Source organism: Channa argus, chromosome 20 (assembly GCF_033026475.1).
Source record: "Channa argus isolate prfri chromosome 20, Channa argus male v1.0, whole genome shotgun sequence".
NCBI lineage: Eukaryota > Metazoa > Chordata > Actinopteri > Anabantiformes > Channidae > Channa > Channa argus.
In genome coordinates, this window is record NC_090216.1 from 5,556,366 (window position 1) to 5,572,675 (window position 16,310).

Below are 16,310 nucleotides of genomic sequence, written 5' to 3' on the forward strand. Positions count from 1 at the left end.
TCTCCCAGGTAATCTATGAAATTACCTCGTTTACATATCTCTCAGCCAACAGAAGCCAATAACAATGAAAACGTTTATTTTCCTGAACATGTACACTTTGCAGTTTTTGTCTAAGTGGCCTAACGGCTGATGACACCCATAAAACTAACAAACAAAAAAAACATGCAAATATTTGATGAAGTACAAGTATTTCATCGCATTGTGCTTGGATAAGGCTGAGTCGGAAATACCGCCTCCCCTGCTTGAGTGACACCAGTGTCGACAAATGACAAACGACTTTTTGAGTGATTGATCTGTCCATCGACCACTAAGAGGCGGGATTACGGCTCGCGGGCGGTAGTGCACGTTCAGCTGATTTGCAACCCGCCGAAGCCACAGCAGAGAAGGAGGGAAAATGTCGCTGATCTCGACGCGGACCGTTCTAGGATCAGTGCGATTTTAGGAAAAAAAAAAAACAGAAGCAATTCGGTGAGTGGGGCAACCGTCACTAGTGGCACCCAAGGTTAGAACTTAATTTCGGTTTGTCCCGTTGAGCACCGCAGTGTTTCGGCAACAGTTTTACCCGTTTTGTGGGACGCCGCGGCGGTCAGCCATGTTGGATGTTTAAACGATAAACGAAGCAGTGTTGGTTAAAATCCCGGCGTTAGTTGGCAGCCAAACGTGAAAAGTGGGTTTATCGGTCAAGAGCCGAAAGTCTAAATTTACCACAAGTGTTTACAATTTTGTCTGTGGACGAATACGTGTGTTGTCTGAAAGTAAGTGGTTTGAGGTGTGCGTCCCCGAAAGTTCAGCACAAATGCACATCCACCACCGATCACCTCGCTAAATACATGTGGGAGCCGGTGGACATTTGGAGACACACTAACATCACTACTAATGTTCCTCTTGGCAACATGACCAAGTGCAGACGCAAAGCTCCGTGTTTATACACACATTAGTTAAATCATTTTTACATTAGAGTTGCTGAACCTTTTTTTTCTTTCGTAATGTTAGAACATGCTAATCAACCTTCCTTCGTCCTGTTCGTTAAGAGGCTGTGCGTAATGCATCTGGATCGGATTTGCGCACTGACCTCTGCAAAGAAACCCACCAAGCCTTGTCAGTACAAGACCCAGACGATGTTAGTCATCAGCAGCAGGACTGGGATCATACTGTTCATGTACAGATATATCCATGTGTGGGGTGGGTTGGAGGAGGACTGCTGTGAGACAAGATTACTTTAATCAGGCTAATCAAAAAATGCAAATAATACATTTGAAATGATTGTAGAACACACACACACACACACACACAAAAATAAAACACACCAAATATTCACAGCTAAGAAACCGGAGCCAGTACATTTTTAAAATTACTCACAAACCAGTGTTCTGTGGTCACACGATTATTATAATGTTTAGTGGTTCACGCTGGTTGTTGAAGAGCATGCAGGGAAAAATGTTTTGATTGTTTCAGATTTGTTTAACCACACTAAGTATGCCAAATATTACAAATAAAATAAAAACACCAAGGGAAATTTGGTTTGCCACAGTTTGACAATGTTTCCTGATGTTTTAAATTAGTGGAAATACCTTAATCTCACTTTATTGTATGAACTAATATATTATTCATGCATGTAATCGCATAAGAAAATCTGAATATGTGGAAAGATGTCAGACTTTCAGGAGCTCTCTACCTTTGCTATGTAGGGCATCTGTGTAACAAACTTCACATTTGGGCAGATTAGTAACAGTGACGTCAGCTGTTGCATCAAACCCGCTCATGTTTGGCCCATTTACAACCACGTGTCTGTCCAAAAAGGGAATTTCATCCATTTGAAGACGAATCTTCACTTTCACCTTGAATGTATGCAACTCTTCAATGAAATACAATGAAGACACATTGTAATTACAATTACAATGAAATTAGTTTAAATATGATTTTTTTTAACGATTTTAGTTGCATAGCTAAAACAACAAATTACCCTAACCAGGATTTTTTTTGTTATATCTTTCAGACTGAAACCCTTTTCTGTGGAGCTGCCATAGCTGATTGTACAGGTTGTCGAGATTGTGACGGTTTCTAAAAGTCTAAATCTGGGAGGTTTTAGCTTGACTAGAGAGTCAGTTCACATTCCCCCCTTTTTTAGGGGAAACGGATCTGATAATTAAAACCTCTTGAACCGTATCCTTCAGCTAGGAAGGTAAAATTTCAGCAAAGGCATGGACCAGTCTACTAGGGTGTTGGGTCTGGATGCCCAGGGGAACATGGTTTTCACTGTTGTAAAGCCAGTTATGGGCATCTTCCAAGTTTCCTCAGAACAAGCTAACAGCATAGCACAAGCAGGCATGGACCTACAGGGTTTATCTGAAAACACACTGGTGCTCCCTCAACTGCAATGCCAGGCTTTGCTGGAACAAAACCAGGTGGAAATGCACACCATACAACCTCACATGCAGCCCCAGATGCAGGTTTCTTCCCCAGTCCAGACTGAGAATGTGTCTCAGAGTCAGGAGCCGCCACTAAACTCAAGCACTGTTTCCGAGTCCAGTACCCAGATGCCATTTGCAGAAGTGTCATCATTGCTGGACCCCAACATGAAAGGCTCTAAGGCTCGTAAGTGGCTCGTTGTTTGAAGCTAACACCCTTTGAATAGGTATTTCCAACTTGGTAAAATACCAGACTTCAATCTCGTATCTCATCTTTTCTTGTTATGTGCAAAACATTCAGGTAGTAATTTAGCTCAGTAGCAAATGTATAATTTGAAGTATTAAAGTGAGGATTTTGATTTGCTTTATTTGATAGTCCGTACAGAAGGAGACAGATGCTGTGGAATAACAAACATACCCAGGTGCTGACTCACTCACCTCTCTGTGTCTTGCTCTAATTTTAGGAAAGTATTTAATCTCATATGATGAAATTAAGCGGCGCCTGCAGTCCCCAGAGAAGATGTCCCTGCGCTCCTTGGCAGCATACACTCGGGTCAGCAGAGGCCCAGCAAGCAAGAAAACACTTCTGGAGTCACTAAACGTGCTCGGCCTCACTCCAAGCACAACTACCTCTGTATCCTCCTCATTCTCCAAACTCACTGAAGGTGAGACGTGTGTGCGGGGAGGCATATTTAAATTTGAGAGCATGAGGAAGAAGAAGACTCAAATCTGTTTTCAATTTTGTTGTTAGGTGACACCAGAGCTTTGTGTGATGACATGAAAGACTTTGCCCAAGACTATATTGATTACAGCAACATGGCTAAGCAGCTCATCCCCGAGACAAATACAGTTCAACACTGGTCCAAAATTATTGAAACTAAGTATGTATGCCCTTGTATTGATCCTGGCTTCATTTTTTTATAATAGAAGAGAAATGAAAAGAGCAATAATGCTGTCATTTTTGTCTCAGGAACCACCTTGAGGATATGAGAAAATGTTTCAAAGACCCAGTCAACAGTGGTGCATTTGACAACGTCACTCATGGCCTCGGACTAGGAATGTTGGACGTTGCATTGGACATGATTGTCACGGTAATAGAGCAGCAGATTCGCATTTTGTCAGGCGCAGCGGCATCAGACCCCGTCGAGTCGAGTCCACCGATGCGGCGCATCCGTAGGCGCCACCGCAAAATCCGTTTACCTGACAATGAGTTCCCTCCAAAGGGGTCAGGTGGCATCAAAGAGCAAGGGAAGGTCATTTTAAAAGGCAAGGGGCGAGGCAAAGGTAGGAAGAAAATAAGGCAGGAGCCTGGAGCTGTTGGTCCCATGGAAACCCAGGCAGAGCAGTGCAAGCCAGATGATGCTGAAAACAATGTCCTGACCCTGGTTACCGGTCGGTATGTGTCTCTTTCCAAAGATCTCTGAAAATCATGGTCAGCTCAACATCTACAGTATGTACAATGTCATATCTCTGAGTTCTTGGTAATGCAATAGACTGTCATTCTGGGGAATACACTATTTAAACATGGGTAACACTGTCATGCCTGTATGATAAATATGTATCTGCAGACCTCTGCTGCTGTAAACAGGGGAAGCAGCTAGTCTGGCTCTGTTTAAGATCTTACACACAGTAGACAATCTGTGCCGTGCCAGAGCTCACTACGTGGCCAAGCTGCAGTTTGTTTGACTAATGGGATTGCACCATGTTGTGCTCAGGCACGGTACAGCAAACCATGCTCAGGCAGGGTTCAAGGCAGCCATGACTAGTGCGGGTGGAAGTGTGATGCAATCGGCTGCACACAAGACATTCTTGCTTTCTCCTCCAATGAATGCGCCTTAAACAGTCCGGCATGTTTTGGCAACTTAAATCATATCATCATTTAAATGATCGTGTCACTAATTGTAGGGGCAAAAATGCACAGACAGGATATGGAAATGACCAGATCAAGTGTTTGTATGGTTAAAACGATCCTGGTCGCATTAAGAAAGCGATAAACCACCTTTCACATTCATGTGATCATATGATGCATTTTTATTCTAACTGGAGGCTCAAAGATGCACAGGCCTCCTATTTTAGTCTCTCCAGCTGCCCAGTGCCCCACTATGCTCACTATTATGTTGCCCGCTAACATTGTCTGCAGCTGGATGGTAGCTAGTACAGGTTTATCTGAGCTTTTTGGACAAAAGCGCTGACGACAGCTTTGAAACTAAAGCGAAACAGTAAAGTTGTAGGTCATAAAGATCATATCAAAACGCCATGACCTGCCTTAACCAGACTGAATTTACTGCTTCTCCTTTCGCAGCAGCAATTGATCCAAGCAAATGAAGAGAATGTTGAGTGTGTTGATTTCTTTGTGTATGTGTGTGCTTTGGACAGAGTCAGATTAGTTGTATCCCTCTTCCTTTCAACCTCTATGATGAGGTGCTGCAAAATGTTCACAATACAATTACTGTAGGACAGTGGTATCGATTCTCATTTGGCTAAAAAAATGATTTCCCAAAACATTGAACTAGTCCTTTTAAGTGGATCTTTTTTCAGTAGCAGGTTTTGTATGTTTTGTATGTATGCAAATCATGTATTCTTTTCTCATTTTATGTTTTAAGTACATACAGTATATTTCTTTCCTGGTGACATGTCTTACCTGTTGTGTTTATACTTTAGATTTGTTATGTACTGAAATGTAGTAAATATAAGTGTTTTACTAGAACTTGAATAGTTGAATAAAATAACAAGATTTAATTTTCATAACTACTTTGACAATACCATTGGGATGTGATGAATGAAACAGGTTCACTCCAAGTCTATTCATAAATAGATTAGTTTCATATTTATTTTCCAGTTAAAGTCAGTAGAAATTCAAACTCTGAATAAAATGTACATGGATTAGGTTAACGACGGCCTTTTGCATTCTGGGAATGATGCTAGATGACAGATGCATACACATTTGTTTTGTTTTCACTCTGATGTTCCAGAAGCTGAAAGGCATTGGTGGAGATTTTAAGGTGGTAGGAATACACTCAGCAGACTTAGCCAAGTGCTAATACCTTACACACATAAACAGGGAGGGGGAGAGAGAGAACAGCTTTAGTGAGGATTTGAACTGTGTTAACCCGGAGATAGGACAGAGAGCCAGCTGGAGTATGAAGACAACAGACAGGCATCTTAAAAAAACAGATTTTTTTTTTTTTTAGCACAAAACAATAATGGGATGATGAAGATGGCCTTGGAGTGCAGCAGCGTGCGTAAAGTAGTATGCAGCGTAGGTTGAAATAGTTTTGCTCAAGCTAATGACTCGAAAGGAGATTTAACTATTAAACATTCTGAGCATTTTGAATGAAGTTGTAAACCTGAAAAAGGTTAAGCAACAGCTGTCCAAGGGCAGTAGGACGAAGCAGAATGGGACACACTAAAGTGCCACTTATGTACACTTACACGAATTCCCACAGGAACAAACACAGATCCAGTCGACTGCAACCACACACACCTAATGGTGAGTTGAACAGTATTGCGGCTTATGTTTACAGTGTGAAGTGTGTTGGGTCTGTAGTTGTGGGATCTTGACAACAAGTGTGACATGATTTGGTTGTAATGATTATATGTATTGATTTTAGGTGCACACGAATATTTTGCCATGCTCGTGCTTCCCACTCACGAATTGGGCCGTTTTTAATGCAGATGGTCATTGTAGTTTAATTAGACAAGGTAATGTCTCCTTTAACTCCCTAAAGCTTCTAGGTCGTAGTCGTTGGTGGAAGAGCTGCATTTTCAAACCTTGTTCAAACTAGTGATCTTTTCATGAAAAGAGCCACTCGCATATTTTTGCCAAACTCTTTTAAAGCAAATGGTGAGTACTTTGAAATGATGGTACCATGATAACCTTTGTCTTGGGTTCATTTCTTTAAATAGTGAAACTCCTGTAGCCCCCCAGAGTGCTTTCCGCTCTTACAGTGAATATAAAATGTTCTATTATGTATATCGTGTCCAAATGAGTAGAACACAATGACACCCAGCACACATCCCCAAATTATTTGCTTTATAAACTAATAGTTAAGACACATAACAGTAAAGTTATTCCAAACTGAAACACTTACTAACACTCCTTATTTAGAAGAACGTGATTGATGCAATTATGTTGTTAGTGGTGTGTGATGTACACAGGTTTGTTGAAACTGGGCTAAAACATACAAAACTGCTGCTATGGTCCTTTAAGCTTCCTATGACTCTGTGTGCTTATTTCTCTAGTTATAGTCTCACTGTATGTTGGCAGAGGTGAGGACTAATAATCCTGCCGTCTGCCTCTGTACGAGTGAACTGAACGACCACTAAAAACGAGAACTGGGGTCGTCTCTTTATGTTTGCACAGACCACTTGGGAATATCAGTGTTTAATGTTTAGGTGTCCTTGACCATGAAGCAAATCGAGTCAGCAACCTCAGCAGCAGGACATGGTTGCAGGCAGTAGCTCGCAGACCTTTGTGGAGCTGTCACTCTATTCCAGACTGTTTCTGGAAATGCCTTTAATGGCGTGGGTGACAGGTCAAATATAGTAGTTATAGTTTGATCATGCACTTGAGATAAACGGGTAACTAAATACAAAAGCACAGGGTGGGTGTAGGTGTAGAGATTGCGGTATTGATCTGTTGGCCAGTCATTCCACCACTTTAATCCTGAATAAAATGTACAGCTGTTAAGTTAAGTGCCATAAAACTTGGTACAGTTGTTGACCAGGCCATGAAGCATAGGCTACTGACATCGCTGATCCCTGACGTTTCTGCTAGCAGCATCATGATCTGTATCTCCAGCAAACACTTTTGGTTTGCGGATGGATTGCTGAGACATTTTGGGACACGCATTCCTGTCGCCCTCAGTACTAAACTGTTTGCTGAAGCCCTATCGCTTCCTCCAGAGCCACCAAAAGTGTCGTTCGTTTAACAAATGTGGCATCTGAGTGTTTTACAACGACGGGCAAAGCTTACTTTGCGCCCACTGTTTCAGTTGCACTCTTTTTCGAGTATTTTCTTGTTTGTGTTTTTCATATCGTGGCGTCGCCTTATTTCACGAGCAACCCTAGCGTTACACAGTACCCGTGCCTTGTATTTGAGCCCTATTTTGTAAACTCCCGCCTATTCCCCCACAGATCACCTGAACAATGCACTGGGTGCCATCAGAGTGCTCGGTTTGGAACTGATTGAAGATGAACTTAAACCACATCTGAACACAGTTCTGACTAACATTGAGGAGAAGAGTGAGTTCGTTTACACCCTTTTACGCTTCTACGACATCTCATATATAATTGGAATTTATCTGGGGCCTCGCAACCCCCAGTAACATAGCTCAGCAGCATTATTATATCACAACGTATCATCAAAAATGCCAATATTTGTTATGTAATCACATAATGAGAGTGATTTATTGTGTCACAGTGATGTGAATTGCAAATATTTACAATTCTGTTACATGCAATGTACATATTTATGTGTTGTTGTAAGCACATACATAAAGACAGTATATATCATAAAAGCTCTCCATCCTGAATACTAAAACCATCGGTGAGGGACGGGGAGCTGAGGGTTGGGAGGATGTAAGGGGATCAGGTGTATGACAGTCTTAAATCCCTGGTAGACGTTAAGCTGTATTTGTCTCCTCTAGCACGACAGCAATGGGGGATAGAGAAGAAGTAAAGAAGGGTCAAAGAGATCAAGCACGGAGTAAAGATGGAAAACACTCGATTCAGTTCAGTCCCATCTGTTCAAATAGAGGACAACTTCACACATTACCTTCATGCAATTTATACTTTTGAACCACATTTTTTGGGGCGTTCAAAAACTGATTGTAATGTGTAATGTTTCTTATCAAGTGCTGTGAAAAATAATTTGATTCTACCTGTGTCCAGAGAAAGGTGCTGCTGAGCAAGTAGTGATCAGTGGGATCCTGCCAATCCTGGCCCTGTCTCTGAGGCACAGAGGGCCGCTCACTGTGCTGACTGCAAAACTAGTGGCTGCGCTCGCCAATGAATGTGAGTTAATGATACAGATACACTGCATTAACTGTAAGTCTGTGAGATCAGGTTCTGTGGTGCTTTCAAAGACCTTTTCCTGTCTTTATTCTGTATCATTGTAGCTTTATGTTCATTTAATGAAGTATTTTTTTTACTTCCCGTCAGCTGTGGTTCGTAAAGGTTTTGGTGACGCAGGCTTGGTTATGGCTTTGCTGTCTGTGCTGACGAGTTCAGACCAAGAACTGCTTCTTTACGCTGCAAGGGCTATCTCACGAATGTCCTATGACAGCTGTAAGTAAAAGAAACCAACCATCTCCTGACGGCTTTTAAAAAGGATACGGGGCTGGATTTGATTTTCACTGCTGTGAGCAGCGAGTAATCTTGTTTTTCTGTCTTCTTCAGCTAAACAGCAGGACCTGTTACTGCGTCGAGGTGCAGTGCCACGTCTGGTTGCCATCCTGCTTCGTTTTCCACAAAAGGAGGCTCTGGAGGACGTGTGCCTCCAAGCCCTGTGTAACCTCAGTGGTATGGGAGTGGCAGAAGAGGCAGGGATGGTTTGGGAGAGGGGTGTGTCCGTGAGGCCGGGGGAGTCCGTGTTCCACGGTGTCTCTCCTCACACCTGTGGCTTTGCCTCCTCTGTGACTCTGGTGCGCGTGTCTCAGTGGGGACCAGGTCAATACGCAGTCAACATCGAGGTTTTCCAGCGCTGCTCCTCCTCATTCTGGCACCTCCACGGGAACAAACGGACTGCTCGTTGGTTCCCCTTCTCCAGTCTGGGAAGCTGTTCGAATCTGTACAAGGTGATCAAGTTCTCAACTAAGAATGTTCCTCGAACCAAAAGTCTTAAGACTCGTGTGTTTCACACTTTCCTCTGATGCCTGAAAACATTTACAAAACGCTTACAGGTCACAGTGACCTTCAAAATGTTACTGTACCAATTATTGACACGCATGAGAACATCGGGGGGTCGTTGACACACTTGGACATTCTCAAACTGCCAATCTTAGATGTTGGACAGGTAGAAGAGGACTATTAAGTGGAGACGAGTGTCCGATTCACAACTTCTCATTTTGTCACAAAGCACTGTTTCTGTGCATTTACTGAATTGGGGATAAAGGAGATGGAAATGATGTACAGTCTCTAAACATGAAAACCTTAAAAGTGAATGATACGTCCTAACGGTTGCATTTGCCCTGTACATTTCTCAGTATTTGCATATCAACAAATAATAAACACCTCTGAGTGATACTGTGTGTGTATAATGCACCTACTTGAATGTTGAATCCCCTGAATCCTTTTTGCATATGTGTTTTATTCATTCTGGATCCCCTAGGTCACCTACCCTAAAGCTACATTACCCAGGTTGGTAGCATGAGTCTCAACATCCACCCACAAACCAATCATCCTGGAAACCTCGTACTGAAGTCAAATGGGTTGTAGCCTCCAGGACCAATGAAAGCTGAACACGGGCAGTTGGCCTCCTAATCGTGTGTTTACTTGACAAAATGCCACTTGCCTTTCATCAGTGGATGGCACGGTATCAAACGTATAAATGCCAGAGGTAAACACTAGATGGCAGGCGTGTGCTTTGTAGAAATCTTTGTCGTCTTTGAACTTTGGGAATTTGTGTTGACATTTGTATTTAAAGGATTTAACTTCAACACTTCTACTAACACTTCACCATCCACCAGGGGAAGTAAACCAATTACATCTCTGTAAACGTGAGAATACCCTCAGGGATGTGCAATCAGACAGGTGTGTTGGCACTTTTCACTCCATTGCTTACTGTTATTATTTAGACACCAGTGTACCCACTCTCAAACTTTCTCCCTTTGCTCTTTTATTTGTTCAATCCTGCCTGAGGCGTCCGAAGGCAGGGCCACATCCTCTAATCAATCCTTGCTTTATTACTCTGGGGGGCACTTAAATATTTGATGTGATAGAGATGAGGCTTTGGAATTATTTACAGGTAGTCAAGAGGCACACAGGCCTATTCTTGACTAACTTGATTGTCCGGCAGTGGGAAACTGGATCACTGAGCATTTGTTAAAGATAATCAAAAATACTATTAGCCGAGGTTATAGAGTAATCCATCTAAAATATCCAAAATACACCTATACTACCCAGAAAGTAACAACACTTGCAGCTGAAGGCTTCTCCAGGTTAATCTAACTATGTAGTAAAAATCCTAGTGGATCTGCTGCACGATGTCACCTCGTTCTTTTTATCCAAAGAAAAACGGTAGCTGAAAATCACACCATTCATTACTTCGGTCACTTTGCTTAATTTGTAGTACATTAATTAAAGTTCAATATTTTACTGATGTGATTGTCTAACGTCTTCTTAAAAAATGCTACTATCTTGCTGTCGTTTTACAGAACGACAAGGACTAATGTTATTTGCAGCTACCTGGATAATGAAGTGATAAGGAAAAAAGTACAGGAGCTGCAACACGGATTGATCCTTAGAAGAGTCTTAGACGAGAAGGTTTTAGCAATAACTGTTGCTTATGACCTTAAGGTTTCCTGCTATATTTTGGAGGACGTGAATGTCTGTACCAACATTTGAACTGAATTGAGTATGTGGTATTATCATTGGATTGAAGTGGCGGAGTTAAAAAGAGTGCTCGGCTCGGATAGACCCCCTTAAGAATTCAACCGCACGCCAAAAGTCAGAGCACTGAGCCAGGACACATAGCTGCATGTAATACTTTAACTGAACAACAGGCATCTTTGGCACGTGCACGCATGCTGTGTCTTTTGTCATGTGACCATTAAACTGAACAAAAACAACGGATGATCATAACTGAAAGACTGCTGGGTAATGCTGGCAGGAAGTTGCTCCAGAGGACATGAGCAAAGTTTCTTGTGCTGTGTGGCGACTGTGGCTACTGTGTGGTTCATTCATATATTTTACATGAAGTGTTTAATCAATAGCTCCATTTCCGCTGTGTAATAGACGATGCGCAAGACGTGCATATATTACTTTCAATATAAAACATATTAATAATGCATGATAAGGCCTCAAATGCAGATAACGTGGATGAAGACTGTTTTATTGCTTCTTTGCAAATGAGTCATTTAAACATTAATCCTCTTGTTGTTTTCTGAGGAAACATATCCATGTAATTGCATTAGGATTTCATAGTGCTGAGACTAATTACTGCTTTCGTCATTTCTTTATTGCAGCCTCGGTTACTCTTTGCTCGTTGCATTCCACCGCAATAGACACCAACAATCCATCTTGTTGACTCAAAGCACACACTTTTTCATTTGACATGAAAAAGCGACCAAAAAGTAATAGCAAATTTAGACACACAAATAGGATATAATGCTGTAATTTCACACACAGATACACAAACACGTCTATATGCAGTTAAGGGACACAAACCATGCAGTTATTTGTTCTTCCTCACTTGATAGATTATCCGGGGCATTGTTCTTGTTTTTTTTTAGGTCTAATTGTCAACCGGGTAACACAACAGACCCCCCCCCCCCCAAGTCTAACCCTTTGACATGCTGGCACATTTGCAGGGAAACCGAAAGTCTCGCCTATCGACCTCTGTAACAGGTCAATGACAACATGAGCACAGAATCAGCACAAGTGTTACAAAATCATTCCTTTTGTGACTGTATTAGATACTGGTCCTTCAAGGCCCTGACCTAAGAGAAGAATACTGTACAATTTGAACTGACCGTACCAAGTCACTTAAAATTGACAAAAGCAGCCTCTTGTTAAATATGACTTGTAGGTCATTCGTACAAACAGGCAGAAATGACCAACATAAATATATTACCACAGCAGCTGCAGTGAACATAGTTCAGCAAAGCAGAGAACTTTCCCACATGAGATCAGAGTTTGACACCAGAGGAAATTCTTTAAAGGCAAACAGTTGGGGTACCAAAGTTTTATTTGCTGTGTTTTTTTTTTTTATCACCCCCCTGGAAATGCTATTTCCTTTTTGTTGAAAATGTCTTTTTTATCCTGTCTTATTTTAAAGTATGATAGAGTTGTTCTTTGTGGTGATTTCAAAATTCACACTGGCAACTCTTCTAATAGTCACAATAGCCACATCATTTTTAAATGTGATGAACTCTCTTAATTTTCAGCAACAGGCAGCTGGTGAAACTCATATTTGCGGTCACACTATTGATCTTGTTTTTTGTCTGCATCTTAGGATATCAGAACTGAAAATTTTGTATTTGTCTGTATCTGACCATGAGTCTATTGTTTTTAGCTGTGAACTATAGACTGTTTGGGGACTGTCCACAATCCAAGTGTTTACGTGTTTTTAATCAGCCTTGTTGCCATTAAGTTTTGTACTCTTTTTAATTTTGACATGCCATCCTTGATTGTACCTGCACTGATGAAATGGTTCATTCTTTTAACTCACCCTGGGTGACAATCTTAGACCTTATAGCTCCTTTAAAAAAACAGACCTGGTCCATCGACGAGGAAACAACAATGGATTAATGAGGACATATGTTACTGCCACATTTACAAATTGTCATTTGTCTCTAAAATTCTGGAATAATTAGTGCCATCATGAGGAAAGGTGTTTGCACATTAGATGCCTGCCTTGCTATGTGGGGGCACCATTTTCTGGGTTGTATATGAGAAGGCAGGGACCATTGCTGAGGTCGGAGGACTTGTTGCTTGGGTTCATTAAGCAAATATAGTAACTTCAAGGACTTTTTGCATGACAAACAACAACACTGCTTTTCCTAATGGGAGGCAAATATATGGTGATCTCTGCTGATTGCTCTTTGACTCTAACCACCACCAAAAGGTGATGTTTTCCTTTGATACTTTGTTATTCCTCTGCTCTATCAGCCTTTTCAATATTTAAAGTAAAATGAAGCTGAACTCAAGTTCCAAACATTGACATCGATGAAAAAAGGGGAAACTTTTCTCTCCCCTGACCGCTGACACACCTGTGGACGCCCCGTCATGGTATCGAGCTGCGCTGGGTTATGACAAGCAGATGTTAAACTCAACACCAAAGAGCTCACCACGTCCCAGACAGCTTATTTTTACCCAGAGATGTCAGGGAGCTGAATGGTCGGTTCAAACGCCGCCTCCTTCACTTCTATTTCTGTACAGACATCACAAGCAAACGCGGCACAGATGTAACTCTCTCCTGCTGCTCTGAGCGACAGAATAAGGCTAGTACTGGAACAGGCAACAACAACCTCGACCAAACAGTGAGGCTGTGCTTCAGGCGTGTGTATGTGCATGGCAATGTGTGTGCATGGTGGTGGGCTGGCGGGTGGGTAGGCCATCTGTCCTGGCCTATTATGTCCATCACAGGAGGGCCTTTCCTTCCACACACACACACACACACACACACCTAATCGGAAAAATGTAGCGGACAGCGCTCAGCTAATAGTGGCCTTTTTTTCTTATGCACAACGTTTTCGCTTAATGGTTGTTTTGAGAGGATTTTGCATTTTGACATTATCAGCGGGGGAAAGTGGGAACATGGCGAAGGGACAGAGTGAAGGGCAGAGTTGTGGCGCTCAGAGATGACATGGCAGATGGTTGATTGGAGATTATCACCATGGGAAGAAACACCAGGAAGTCAATTAGGGGAGGGGACAGGGAGGGGACTGCTTGATTGTGTACTTCAGACTATTAGACTATAAATCTTGAGAAAGAGATTTAAGAGCTGATTATCACTGAGACTCCAGTTCTTTCAATCAATGCTAACCTGTAAAGCATTAAGAAAGCGTGTGTGTGTGTGTAAAGCAATATGAGAAATGAATCAGATGAGCCGCAGTTCAGAGGGCTGACTTTGACAAAAACATCAAACTTTTCACCCTCCTTCGTGTTTCCTCCTTATACAATTTTGTGTTTCATCTCATTTTTGCACTTTCTGTGCGTGTTTCAGTGGAAGTCTTACCTCACTGTTTCCTCAGCCTGGGGGTGTACAGTGCAGTTTGTGTCATTCGGCTGAATAAAGATGACAGTGTTAGTAAGCATGGATATCACTTTCCTTCAAAATGATGGCAGCTCATTTGACAGGCCCTACCTGAGACAAAACTCTAGCTTTGGGACTTAAACGCAAACAGGATGAAAAGTTCCAAATACACAAACAGTTCACAAAAGCAACCAATGTGTTGGAAACCAGCAGCACATGCCAAGATGCACACACCTGAGCTAAGACACGTCTGTTTTAGAAGAATCAAGGTTTATGGCTCACAGAGAATTTAGAGTTCGAGCCCAAGGCACTTAAACACACAAAGCAAACTCTGTTTTGTTAAAGCTGAAGCGTCTTTGACATACAGTAGAGTGATGCTGAAGTAAGACTCAAACTCACAAGTATTTAGTCCAAACAGGAAAAAGAAACACAATGAAGGCCAATTAGTTTTAAGCGTAGAGGAAAGAGTCAGTGAATGTGAGAAGGGCAGACGAAGCAAGTGAAGCAGCGATGAGGAAAGGTTTATGCTAATATGTGTCTCAGTGCTGCTCCTGGTCCTGGATATGTTAGGCCCAGAGGAGGAGGAAAACCTGAGAGTGGAGACCACATGTGACCTGAGGAGAAACACTGCGCCTGGCACTGGGATGACTGACTGCTCTGCTGCTAAGAATATGCAAATGTATTTAACTTTTCTGCAGTTCAAGTTCAAATTTGGTCTGGAGCAAATTGGACAATTTGCTTTGTAAAAATGGAGAAAATGGAATACAATATGAGATATGAAATGATTCGTACTATGCTCTTACACATAGATCTAGCGTGTAGAGAAATAAAGTAGACTTTCCACTTTTAAGACTATCATAAAGGCAACTGATGTTTAACCAAGAGCGTAAAGCAGGCCTGTGTGGCCCACGGCTGCAGGATAGATGAAACCCACCCATGTGGCCCATCTAGCCTGTGTCACTATATTACGCATTGTGAGTGACGTTATATTACATTCTGTAAACATACACATACATGATAATAACCTTCTATCACTTTTGTGGCCTGTGCCAGAAAGAAAACAGGGCAAATCGCTGTTCTCACGTTTTACAACTGCTGTGTACAGTTGAGTTTTCTGTTGCTGTAAAAGGTTATGGGACAAGAAAATGAAGAATAAATGTATTGCCATAATTATAACAAGCCATTCAGAGGGCACCTGTACCAAATTTCATGGCAATCCACACTGTGGAGAGCCATTTATGTTGGTACAAATTTAGTATGATGTATTTTCAATGAAAACAAAAAAGTTTGATCCACTGATTGAGCCAGAATAAAGGTCAGCGATCACTGAGGCAGTGGCTCTCAATCCTGGTCCTGAAGGACCCCTGCTCTCCTTGTCTTCCAACTACCCACTGCCGATTACCTAAATCAGGTGTGTTTAGTCAGTCAGAAGTTGGAAGACACCAATTCACTTCACTTCTGAGGTACCATCTCAGATGAGGGTGAACACCTGATGCAGGTAATCAGCAATGGGTTTTACTGGTGGAAAACAAGCAGAGCAGGGACCCTTGAGGGTCAGGATTAAGAAGTGCTGCACTAAGGTAATTAGGGCACTATGTTCTATGCATTTCACCCAAAAACAATTTCTTCTTCCTCTGCTGGACACACAGCTAGCAAAAATAAAAAAGCATGAGACAATTTGAACGTAAGTGACAAAGGGTTCAATAAAGTTGTGGATGAACGCGTATGTGCAGCAGCCTATCTCTCTACTCCCAGTCAGAAAGTGTCTGCTAGACAGATCGAGGCTCTTCAGCAACCTTCCAAGCCTAATTAAGATACTCCACTGATTGCAGACTTGTCTGATTAGGCTGTTCATCATGTCTGCCCAGGGTGAGAGCTTTCACGTCGGCTGGAGACAGTCTTTGATATTACTGAACGGATGAATCTTACGGAATCTTAATAGTGTTTAATGGAGCACATATTTGGTCTTTGATCCCTCTTAAAAC

The 16,310-nt window shown here is 42.0% G+C and overlaps 2 protein-coding genes across 3 annotated transcripts; both read left to right on the top strand.

Annotated features, from left to right (window-relative positions):
• Positions 1 to 335: 335 nt before the first annotated feature.
• si:ch73-127m5.2 (uncharacterized protein LOC561202 homolog) lies at positions 336 to 5,005 on the top strand. Of its 2 annotated transcripts, none has more exons than XM_067488320.1 (5): positions 336 to 468; positions 1,997 to 2,595; positions 2,873 to 3,073; positions 3,160 to 3,289; positions 3,379 to 5,005. In XM_067488320.1, exons 2-5 carry the CDS (start codon positions 2,202 to 2,204, stop codon positions 3,830 to 3,832), a joined length of 1,179 nt encoding a protein of 392 aa, XP_067344421.1. In that variant the 5' UTR covers positions 336 to 468; positions 1,997 to 2,201; the 3' UTR covers positions 3,833 to 5,005. The 2 variants fall into 2 exon arrangements, with proteins under 2 accessions (XP_067344421.1, XP_067344422.1); XM_067488321.1 differs by lacking the exon at positions 336 to 468 and adding an exon at positions 517 to 1,845.
• A 144-nt stretch (positions 5,006 to 5,149) lies between these two features.
• si:dkey-21e13.3 (uncharacterized protein LOC100150043 homolog) lies at positions 5,150 to 10,581 on the top strand. The gene is made up of 5 exons (XM_067488322.1): positions 5,150 to 5,898; positions 7,545 to 7,652; positions 8,301 to 8,423; positions 8,571 to 8,696; positions 8,808 to 10,581. The coding sequence occupies exons 1-5, from the start codon at positions 5,805 to 5,807 to the stop codon at positions 9,278 to 9,280; spliced, it is 924 nt and encodes a 307-aa protein (XP_067344423.1). The 5' UTR covers positions 5,150 to 5,804; the 3' UTR covers positions 9,281 to 10,581.
• The last annotated feature ends 5,729 nt before the right edge of the window (positions 10,582 to 16,310 follow it).

Excerpts from the sequence above, each read along its gene's own strand:
- si:ch73-127m5.2 (XM_067488320.1), top strand. The coding sequence starts at position 2,202 with ATGGACCAGTCTACTAGGGTGTTGGGTCTGGATGCCCAGGGGAACATG. Across the intron at positions 2,596-2,872 it reads CATGAAAGGCTCTAAGGCTC|GAAAGTATTTAATCTCATAT; the intron begins GTAAGTGGCTCG and ends CTCTAATTTTAG. Across the intron at positions 3,290-3,378 it reads TCCAAAATTATTGAAACTAA|GAACCACCTTGAGGATATGA; the intron begins GTATGTATGCCC and ends TTTTTGTCTCAG.
- si:dkey-21e13.3 (XM_067488322.1), top strand. The coding sequence starts at position 5,805 with ATGGGACACACTAAAGTGCCACTTATGTACACTTACACGAATTCCCAC. Across the intron at positions 7,653-8,300 it reads GACTAACATTGAGGAGAAGA|AGAAAGGTGCTGCTGAGCAA; the intron begins GTGAGTTCGTTT and ends ACCTGTGTCCAG. Across the intron at positions 8,697-8,807 it reads ACGAATGTCCTATGACAGCT|CTAAACAGCAGGACCTGTTA; the intron begins GTAAGTAAAAGA and ends TGTCTTCTTCAG.